We start from the raw sequence: 11,613 nt of genomic DNA, 5'->3' as shown, positions 1-11,613 counted from the left end.
GTTCTATTCACTGCCATCAATTGTTCCACTCTGACTGACGGAGTGACATTTTGCTTCTAGGGATGTCACGGTACCAAAAATCTAGTAGTCGGTACCAATACCACAAAATGTACTCGGTACCAAGTCGGTACCACAGTGTGTTAAAAAATAGTAAAAACTATAACACTTAAACATGAACTGTTTTATTAGAACATTTTTACATTTTAGAAAACACAACAATTGTGACAACAGAACAGTCACATAATAAATAAATAAATAGGCACTTAAATATATAATAAATAACTTAAACATCAATAAAATAAACTAAAAACAGTGACATGTAGGCCATCAAATAATAAATAAAATGAAACTATTAAATGTAGATCAATTACAAAATCACACAAAATTACAAAAAAGATCAACTTTCAGTTTCAACAAAAATTTTACTTTAAGTCACAGCTTTAGCACTATAATGCCAGATTCAAACAAAAATAGCATGACACTTTATGGCTTATTTAACTTTTTCTTGACCAGTTCAAGGTTTCTGGAAATGAACACCAACATATCAATGTTATCTTGGGTCAGTCTTGAACGCAGTGGACTGACATTAATCCCTGAAGTACTAAATACCCTCTCAGAAGCACAGCTGGATGCATCAATGCAGAGATACCTTCTGGCAAACTATGACAACAGGGGTAATGTGATCCCATTGGTTTTCCACCAGGTGAGTGGATCCTCTTCAGCACTGAGTTCTGGCATTTTGCTATATACCAGAAACTCTCCATTTAAACGGTCACTTGTGGAAAGCCCCTGAGTTGCTGTGGCATCACTGCCTTTCTTTTCTCCTTGGATACTTGAAAGAAGATGTTTCAAGTCAGTCTTTGACTTTTTAGATGGTCTGACTTGGCTTGAAGCCTCTGCTCCTCCTGTAACATTAGCTCCATCATCATCAGCAGCATCCCTTATTTGGTCCAGAAGCCTTTGCTTGACATCAGCCTCAAGTGCAACAAAGCTATCTTTAAACCTGGGGTCCAGGTAGGTGGCAGTGTTCAAAAGTAGCTGTAACTCCTCATCATTATAACGCTGCCTGAGATTTTCTTTGATTGCACTTTTCATTTCCCTAGCAAGTACAGAATCACCATCTACATCATCAAGACAAGACCGTATTTTCCACATCAATGGTAAGACAGATGAGAGGGTTTTGTGCTTCTCACCAGAGAGGGCATCTGTAAATGGACTCAGTGGTCCAAGGATTTCTTTTAAAGTCTCTAAAATTGTAATGTCAGTATCTTTAGGCATTAGATGCCATTTCTTTCGGTCCTCTGCCAGTGAGGCACATACAGATTGCTGCTGCTCCAAAAACCGTTCGACCATATCATACGATGAGTTCCAGCGGGTAGTTTCGTCATGTATGAGTTTATGATCTGGGAGTGAGAGGTCGGTCTGTTTTTTGGCGAGTTGGCGTGAGAGCTTTGGTGATCTAGTAAATGCAGCCACTGTTTTGCGAAGCCTTGAAAGTGCTGAAGATACCCTGTCAATGTTAACTGCTTTATTTACTGCTAGGTGTAAATTGTGACCAAAACATGGGATCCATGTGTAATCATCTTTGCAGGCCTTTTGGTTATTAGATGCATTGTCTGTGGTAATACCTGCTATTTTGGAAATGTCCAATTTCCATTCTTCCAGAATTTTTTCATCAAAGGCCTCCTTCAAACTCTCTCCTGTGTGCTTAGTGTTCAGGCCACTACAGCCCAAGCACCAGGAGTGCATCTCCCAGGATTTGGTTATGTACTGCATGGTAATGCACATGAATGTCTCTGCAGCTCTGCTTGTCCACAGATCTGTTGTGCAGGCATAAAATGGTTTCTCTTTGAGATAATCTGAAATGAGGGCTCTGGTTTCGGTGTATAGTTTGGGAATCTCTGTATACATGAAGAAATTTCTGCTTGGTAACTGGTATCTGGGGTTGAACTGTTGAAGCATTAGCTGAAATCCATGCTTTTCTACAGTGTAGACAGGAACTTGATCCATGCATATGAATTCAGCAACTGCCCTATTTAGTTTCTTAGCTTCGTGTGAGTTTTTGTCATATTTTCTGTGCCTCTGTTAGTGTTGCTTGTGTTATATTTTGCTGACTTTTTGTCCCCAGACTCTCCTGGTGTATATCTTCCTCTGGATGATACTGGCAAAACGAGAGACAGATATTTTAGTTTTCAAACATACTGTCTGACAATGAATAATAAATCAATGAAGGTTTCAGGTGCTAATTTGCTTGAATAAACGCAATTAAAACACACACACACACACACACACACACGCAGACACACAAACACACACAGCCAGACACACGCAGACACACAGACACACACAGACAGACACACACACAAACACACGCACACTCTTTTAAATGCAATGCAATGCAATGCAATTTAATTTGTCTGAATGCAAGCATTAACATTAGTTTAAATTCATTCACATTGTGGCAGGACGAAAATATTTATTAACCTTAATCATTTGAGGTATTTCCTCCCTTTGTTTGAAACGCACGGTTGCATCGTTTACACATCGGCTTCAACGGATCAATTATACGATCATTGTCATCCACCTCGAACGCAAAGAACTTCCAAATTCGACTCTTAGCACCTTTTTTCTCCACAAGTCGAAGCGGAGCTGAACTTGTTGCCATTTTACAAAGGTTTTCACGTGCGTTTGTAGGTGTTCTTCTTCTCCTTCATTACTTGTGGAGCGACTACGACACATACGCGGATATGCTGCCCCCATCAGTACCGGAAGAATTGTGCAACCTCAGGTACCGTCATGTTAAAAAAATGCTGGTATCGGCCTGGTACCGAAGTATCGGTTCTCGTGACATCCCTATTTGCTTCACTGTGTCTAGGAAATCTGCCAAAAACTGCTGTCATCTTCCTGGTAGCTCCCAGATTGGACGGTGGTGAGGAACTGTCCCACAGAAATGATTCTCAGTGCATGTACAGGATTTTTAGACCTGACAGGATTTTTAGACCTGACACATCTGAATGTATTTTCAGAGCAGTCTTGTGTAAATCATGACGTTAACACAAATTTGTGGCTTTGTGTTAACATCTCCTGAATGGCCAAAATTGATTTTGCTGCCATTTTCACCCCTCTTTAAACAGGCTTCCAGCCTCCCTTTTCACCAATCTTCATCCCACGGAAAAGGTGGATGATGTCTTGTAGGAAGGTGATGGCCTCTTCATACTTGTCCATCTTTAGTCTGCTTAGGGCTGTAATTGGATGGCAAGATCGAGGCTGAGTTGAGGAGTAACAATTTGAAGGAAACCTGGAAAGGTATGAAAACATTGATTGGGTCTACTGAGAAAGCCAACAGAGTTGCCCTGGATGGTTTTTCAAATGATAAACATTTAGCTGATGAATTTAATGTATTTTTTATCTCGATTTGACAATTTTGATTTCAGCGATGAAATGATTGACCTAAGGGGTAGCACACTGGCAGCTCCATCCATTACTATTAAGAGTAGTACTGTGGCTAATATTTTCAGGCACACTAGATCAAAAAGTCCTGGGCCAGATGGCATTTGTGGGCAATTATTAAGAACATGTGCTGATCAACTGTGTTACATTTTTCAGTTCATTTTTAATTTGTCCTTGTCACAACAAAGAGTACCGAAAAGTTGGAAACACTCCATTATTGTGCCTATAGCCAAGTGCAGCTCCCCTAAATCTTTGAATGATTTTAGACCTGTAACCTTGACCTCACTGTTTATGAAAAGTTTCGAGAAAATTATTAAAAAGGCTGTCCTATCACAGGTGGGAGATTCGTTAGATCCACTTCAGTTTGCATACAGGTCTGGTAGGGGCATGGAGGATGCCGTGATCACATTACTCCACTACATTTTTAGTCACCTGGATAGAGCAAAGACTCATGTCAGACTTCTGTTTGTTGATTTTACTTCTGCTTTTAACGCCATTCAGCCCTTCCTGCTCGCTGATAGACTGATTACGGATTTTAACCTTGATTTAAATTTGGTGGCTGGATATTGGATTTTTTAACTGATAGATCCCAGAGTGTGAGGGCTAATGGCACCCTATCTGAAGTCATTTTTACATCAACTGGTTCTCCCCAAGGCTGCTGTCTGTCTCCTCTCCTGTACATCCTGTACACAAACCAGTGTCGCAGTTTGTATCAGGACAGATACATTCTTAAGTTCGCTGATGATTCTGTCATTGTCAGCCTGCTAACAGGGGATGAACGGGACCATGGGCCAGTCCTCAATGACTTTGTTGAATGGTGTGATAGTTCCTTTTTACAGCTGAATGTATCCAAAACCAAGGACATGATCATTGACTTTCGCAGGTCACCTCCTTCACCTACAGTTTCGGTCATTAAAGGCATAGACATTGATCTCGTGGAGACATACAAATATCTTGGAGTCATTTTAGATAACAAACTGTGTTTTAAACCCTTGGTTGACGCTGTATCAAAGAAAACTCAACAAAGATTGTATTTCCTTCGGAAAATGAATTCTTTTAATGTTTCTTCAGAATTGATGACTCTGTTTTATCGTGCTTTTATTAAATCGGTTTTATCTTTTTGTGTTGCTGCTTGGTTTGGAAGCCTCTCTCTGTCAAACAAAAATAGACTCGGAAGTTTGGTTAAAGTGGCGAGCAAGATCTCCAGGAGAGGTCAGGCTCAACCTGGGGAGTTATACATAAAACAGGTCCAGAGGAAAGCTAGAGTTATAGCTCAAACACAGGATCATCCCCTTAGAATAGAGTTTGAGCTTTTGCCCTCTGAGCAGCGCTATTGGGTTCCTAGATGCAGAACAAAGAGGATGCAAATATATTTTATTCCATCAGCTGTGAGGCTCCTTAATGGCACTCAGCACTTTAGAACAAATTGCATTTTTGCACTTGATTATGTTACATATTTATGTGTGAAATTGTTATTTGCACAGTATGTAATTTGGGGCGTTAATGTGAATTTTATCTCTGTTGGTCAGTTTGTGTTGTTGTATGTTTATGCATTATGTGGAGCATTGCTGCAAATCCAATTTCCCCTTGTGGGACAATAAAGGTACTTTGACTTTGAGATGACATAAGGTCGAACCAATGATCAATTTGATCAACTGGGATCACAGAAACCTCACTGGAACACAGGTTTTCCTTGCTGACAACATCTTTTGGAATTTGGAAAACCTGTCCATGGACAAATGCACTTTTAAGATTTTTCACCAAAAGTGGGACATCAAACATAAAATAGAGATGTCTGTCTGGTGTTGCTGGATGTGGCACTGATGTTTTGGTGTGGTCGACCCCAAAGGATTTCCACATGGCCTGGTTAGGGCTACCCATGTCAATGGTAATATTAAGCACATGTAGCCATATGGATGCTGCCCTCTGTATTATTTCAATAATAATTGGTTTGTACTGTGCTCTATTAGAGGAATTGCCACTATAATGATATGCTATTACTTGCTTACAACGTGTTGTGTTTCCAGCCAAAATAAACACACAAACATGTGTTGCCAACATAAACACACAAACCTGTATGACCTGGTAAAGTGACATCATCATACAGTTTGCCTGTGAGCATGTTTAACTCCACACTTGGAGTAATTGCCATTTCATCCAGGTTCAACACACACTCCCTTTCAAGGTTTGCCAATCCATCTACCTTAAGTTTTAAAAAATCAAAAATCTCTTGGTTCAGGTTTTCACTTGCCCTGCCAAAATGTTAACTGGCCCCAATAAAAAAAATCAGTGTCACATATTTAAAAATAATAATTCAAAGGTCAAATATAATTGTAGATGTCACATGGTGACTTTTTAGGGCGGAACTAAATGATGGCGAAGATTGGTTCCGCCCGAAGATGGTTTCCGCCCAGACCTCATTTTTTAAACACCATTGCTTCCTGGTCTCCCATGACAAACCAAATCACGGCTTTACGAGCAACAGGTGCGGAAATTTAATGTGGCACTTGTGATTGGAGGATGTATTGAAGATGAGACACATAAATAGATCCATAGAAACACTGGAAGAGCGCGGCCGATTTCGGGGCAAGCTCCTTTCCGCCAGGGGCGGACCGAAACACACACTCCGGTTAAAAAGTCTGAAGGTTCCGTTGATCCGGGGATTGCTTTAAAGCGAGCGGAAAGAGCGCGGGGCCGACGGAGGAGAGAGGAAGAAGTTGTTGTTGTTAAAGGAGCACCACGGAAAAGGTTATTTTTCTCTGTCGTTGTTGTGCTGTGTGTGTTTGCACAAACCGATCCGGTGCGGAGTGAGTGGAGGTCTGGGCGAAGTCATTACAGGAAGAAACAGAGGTTGTCATCCACTGGGTGAAGAAAGTATCAAGGATACGAGTCACTGGGCTGAGTATATGAAGAGTGTTTGCTGTCATGATGCAGTTGTGTTTTCATAGTTGGATGTTATTGGAGCAGTAACATTGGGGACTACTCACCGGAGACATCGTCAAGGACGATCGACAGCGGCAAACAAGCTGCAAAGGGAACAAGACCAGCAGAGTGTTAGCAGTGTTGTGTGAGTAACAGTTACATTGTACTGTGAAGTATTGAGAAGAGTATATTACCTGACGTGAATTGTGAGTTTAACAAACAGTTTTCGGCCCCACTGTGGAGAGAAGCGTGGGCGAGCCGGGGAGTAATACTGGAAGTTTATATAGGAAGCCAGCGCTGTGAAGTGTTGCCATTGCACATCTGCAGCCTCACAGTGGAGAGAAGTGTGGGTGAGCCGAGGAGTACAATTAGAAGCAAACGCAGGAGGTCCGGCGTCCATCATTTAGGTGCTTTTCCTTTCCACTAAGAACAACGCTCAAACAACCACACGACGAACCCGGGTCAATTTTGGATCAGTTCTTAGTTCACTTAAAGTGTGTGGAATGCCGTGGGTGAGTCTTTGTCTTCATTGTGAGTGTGTACACTTGAAAGCTTGCAGTGTATTGCTGTGCTTGTGTCGACAGAAGCCACTTCGAGGTCAGAGGAGTCGTGGGGAAATTACAGCACGTTGAGGCCAGAGGAGTGTTGTTCAAAGGCAGATGTAAATAGGACTTCCTGCATAAGTTGACGGATCCTTTCTGGCTCTGAAAAGGGCAGTGGTGAAGTATACCTGCAAACCAGTGTGAGTAAATCATTCTAAAGTAATTATCCTTGGACGAAGGGTTACCGCTATAACGTCAGTGTGTAATAAACATCCTTTTGTGGAGCCTCTTCAAAGGTTCGCCCCGGCTCAGTATCTCTGGAACCGTAAATGGAGGAGGAGCAAGGGAAGCGTTCGGCTCTGCACGACCATACCCAACGTCCCCTCGACGCACAGGGAGCCTCAGGTAGGGCACGTGCTACCCCTGCCCATCTGAGGCCTGTCAGTCAGCTACACACTGTGTGCGAACATCGTCCTGTAAGTCCGCTGCCCCAGAGTGAAAGTTGTGTGAAGTAAACCTGAGGAGCGAGAAGTAAAAGTCCCACTCACCTGTGTAATACTTACCTCTGTTTACAGTGAAGAACCTGAGGAGCGAGAAGTAAAAGTCCCAGTCACCTGTGTAATACTTACCTCTGTTTACAGTAGAGAACCTGAGGAGTGAGAAGTGAAAGTCCCAGTCACCTGTGTAATACTTACCTGTTTACAGTGAAGAACCTGAGGAGCGAGAAGTAAAAGTCCCAGTCACCTGTGTAATACTTACCTCTGTTACAGCAAAGAACCTGAGGAGCGAGAAGTAAAAGTCCCAGTCACCTGAGTAATACTGTCACGACTGGGATGCAGGAGTGAGGAAGTTAGGACGCAAGTGCAGGGTTCACCATGAAATAAATAACATTTATTAACAGAACGAGAATAAAACAACGGGCAGGTAACACAGGAACATCCAACAAAAGAAACAGGAACAGACATGAACGTAGTGACAATGACAATGACCCGGCGACAGGTGAGAAACAGACAGCAGTATAAATACACAACACTTAACAGGGAACAGGTGTGATGAATCAGTCCGTGAATTGTCCAGGTGACGTAATCGGAGACACAAACAAAACATGACACGGATCACCGTGACAAATACTTACCTTTGTTCACCTCAACGAACCCACCAAGTCAAATCATCTCCGGCGACTGTGAAGCACCTATCTCCGTCCACAGTAGAGAGCCTAAGGGGCGAGAAAGAAGAGTCTCAGTTACGTGGAGGACACCAGAGGATTGAGTTCACCCCAGTCGACCTCTGCATCATTTAGTGTCAGGTAGCCATCTCGTACTGGATTGAGCATTGACTGTGTCTTTCTTTTAATTCTGCCTCCAGGAGAAGAGGAGGGCGCCACGGGTTCAAGAGACCAGGATAAAGGAGCTTTGTTCCCCTGTCTCTCCCCCCTTGGAAGATCTACCTGGAGGCCAGAAGGAGAAATTCTTTTAACTTCCCCCTTTCCCACAGTATTTTTAATTAATTTAAAAATTTTTTTACTCTTAATTATACTTATACTCTGTGTGTCTGGTCATTGGGGTGGCTTTTGGGACCTCTTCGAGGTGGAAACTAGGGAGGGGCGTGACTTACAACATCTGTGGTCCGCTCCGACCTGTGACATATACATATACAACAGACATGTTCCAACCAAAAAAGGCTCCCAGCTTTTCTGCTTTACCTGTAAACTGACAGCAAATTGTGCAAAATATTGCATTGTTTCTTTCGTCGTATTTTACACAATTAAATGTCAGCTTCCAAGATGTTAAATAATATACATTGATGAAATTATAATTTAGTGACTGAGGATGAAACACTGGCTCGATCGGGCAAGTGACAATACTTTTTACTGGCCCGAACGTCTCTCACGCTTGCCCCAGGCCACTGGGCAGTCCTTTGTGTTGAGTCCTGGTACATCTGTAGAATTTTATTGCTAACAGAAAGCTGATGGATATTAGTGTGTCACTATTTGATTTGTGTGAATGAGCTGTGTTCCGACCTTGAGCAAAATTAAATCTAATGATAACAGAAAAGGCCATTTTTATTAAAACTACATCATCTAATACATTAATTTATGCTGTGGTCTGTTTAAATACTCGATTCTGATAGGCTGAAAGGTGTGCATTAAAACCGTTTAATGCACAGGCAGGTCCAGTCAGTTTGATTACTTTTAGAAATTAATCCGCTACTATAAACATTGGTAACCATAGTAACAGTTCTCTGTCTCTCTCTTTTAAAACATCGTTTCGAAATTTGGTTTTTGTTTTCATTTAATGTAATGTAATGCATTTCAATAAATGTAATGTGTCCTTATATAGTAATTGTGGTTAGAGATGCCGGTTTTATTTCACACTTTACATAATTAATTTAAATAAATGATTAGTTCAAATAAAGATTGCCTTGTGTCAGTGTTGCTTGTCATTCATAAATTATTTTAATAAATCAATTAAAGAATCATTAAGTTAGCTATAAGCTTAAGCAACGAGGGGATAGAATTTAAAGAAGAGATGCACACAGCCACAGGAAAATCGCGCACGCATCTCTCTTTCTCTCTCCCTCGGGTCCTTCTCTTTCAGTTCTCTGTCTCTCTCTTTTAACAATGAATTTAAATAAATGTGATAATTCATTTAAATAAAAGCAATACAATGGCACTACTTTATTTAAAGCGGACAGAGTGCAAGCCTTAACTAAGAAAATGACCGTCATTTTTACCCGTCTGTTGAAAAATTACACTGTAAACATTAATTACAGCTTTAACTTGTCAAATAACCAAGGTATAAGCAGAATAATCCACGGCTAGCCATGCATTAAAGGGTTTTAAAGGAATAGTCCATTTTCTTAAAAAAAAATCCAGATAATTTACTCACCACCATGCCATCCAAAATGTTGATGTCTTTCTTTGTTCAGTCGAGAAGAAATTATGTTTTTTGAGGAAAACATTGCAGGATTTTTCTCATTTTAATGGACTTTAATAGAGCCTAACATTTAATACTTAACTCAACACTTAACAGTTTTTCCAACGGAGTTTCAAAGGACTCTAAACGATCCCAAACGATGCATAAGGGTCTAAAAATATGCACTTTTAAACCACAACTTCTCGTCTATCTCCGGTCCTGCGTGACCTAACGTAAATGCGTAGTGACGTAGAGAGGTCACGTGTTACATATATGAAACGCACATTTGCGGACCATTGTAAACAATAAACTGACACAAAGACATTAATTAGTATCATTCCACATACAACAACGTCGGAACGGTCCTCTTTTTCAACACTTGTAAACACTGGGGCGGAGTTTCGCGTTCGTCCTCTGTGACCTCTTGACGTCATGGCGTATTGCGTAGGGTCACGCTGGCGCATCACGACCGGATCTAGACGAGAAGTTGTGGTTTAAAAGTGCATATTTTTTATTGTTATTTTTTTTTAAATGACAATCGTTTCGCTAGATAAGACCCTTATGCCTTGTTTGGGATCATTTATAGTCCTTTGAAACTCAGTTGAAAAAAACTGTTAAGTGTTGAGTTAAGTATATTAAATGTTGGGCTCTATTAAAGTCCATTAAAATGAGAAAAATCCTGCAATGTTTTCCTCAAGAAACATAATTACTTCTCGACTTAACAAAGGAAGACATCAACATTTTGGATGACATGGATTTATTCCTTTAATTCACTTCGCAGTCGGGTGGTTCTTCTCCTCTACATCATGCATTAAAACCCTTTAATGAATGGCTAGCCGTGAATTATCCCTTACATACTGCTGTGTAGGCCTACATAAAGTCAAAGTGAGCTCTGACTATTTAATGAAGGTAACATTTTTATTTATTCCTTGTATTGAAGAAATCTTATTAATATGTTAAATTACTGTGTGCCTGTACGGTAAAGCAAATAACCTTATATTTACGCTTCGAACCCCCACATCGAAATAACTTGCGTTAGAATTAACTAAACAATGTCAAATAAATTTAAGAACAAGCATAACATATTTTCATAGAAGATAAAGACAAATAAAAGATCTGCACTACATTAGTTCACATCTGTGTCACAAGCTCAGTCCAACTGTCAGCGGCCATCAACAGTCAACTTTAAAGTTCATAATATATTAGTCTTATTGAATTACTAACAACAACATTTCTATAAACTTATTTTAATGAAGTAACTAGGAATTAACGAAAACGTACCTCATAATTTACCACAGGAACGAAAACTGACGTCTGAGAAGAACATCAGTTAAATCCAGAATGCCCGCTGTTTGAACTCATGAGGCGCGTGCCCACAAATAATAGGTGGGTTCAACTTCATGTGACGCTGCAAGAACCGACAGGCGGATGACTTCGAAGTACCGCGAGAGCGATTCGAAATTAGACTTCTACGTGTGATTTCTCGACTCGCTCTCGCGGTACGTTGACGTCATTCCCCTGTCGGTTCTCGCAGCGCCCCATGAAGTCGAACAAGCCTAATAAAACATAACGAAATAACATGTGTCAAAACAAAAAGTTGGAAAAGAAAGTGCTTCTCCAAGCGAACACTGCATTCAGACGGAACCGACAATCACTGTATTAGATCTCGTTTAACATGAAATATTTATTTTATTAAAATACACAAAAATATTGGACAGACTCTTATAAAAAATTTATTATGGTTTTATTATAGTAAAAGTGTAGTAACCATGGTTTTTTATTTG

At 40.6% G+C, this 11,613-nt stretch overlaps 1 protein-coding gene across 1 annotated transcript; it reads right to left on the bottom strand.

Annotated features, from left to right (window-relative positions):
* Positions 1-660: 660 nt before the first annotated feature.
* On the bottom strand, positions 661-2,010 carry LOC135753325 (E3 SUMO-protein ligase ZBED1-like). The gene has a single exon (XM_065271374.1). It carries the CDS (start codon positions 2,008-2,010, stop codon positions 661-663), a length of 1,350 nt encoding a protein of 449 aa, XP_065127446.1.
* Positions 2,011-11,613: the final 9,603 nt, after the last annotated feature.

Source organism: Paramisgurnus dabryanus, chromosome 11 (assembly GCF_030506205.2).
Source record: "Paramisgurnus dabryanus chromosome 11, PD_genome_1.1, whole genome shotgun sequence".
Classification (NCBI taxonomy): domain Eukaryota; kingdom Metazoa; phylum Chordata; class Actinopteri; order Cypriniformes; family Cobitidae; genus Paramisgurnus; species Paramisgurnus dabryanus.
The sequence above is the reverse complement of the archived record's forward strand: the minus strand, read 5'-3'. Positions and strand labels throughout refer to the sequence as shown.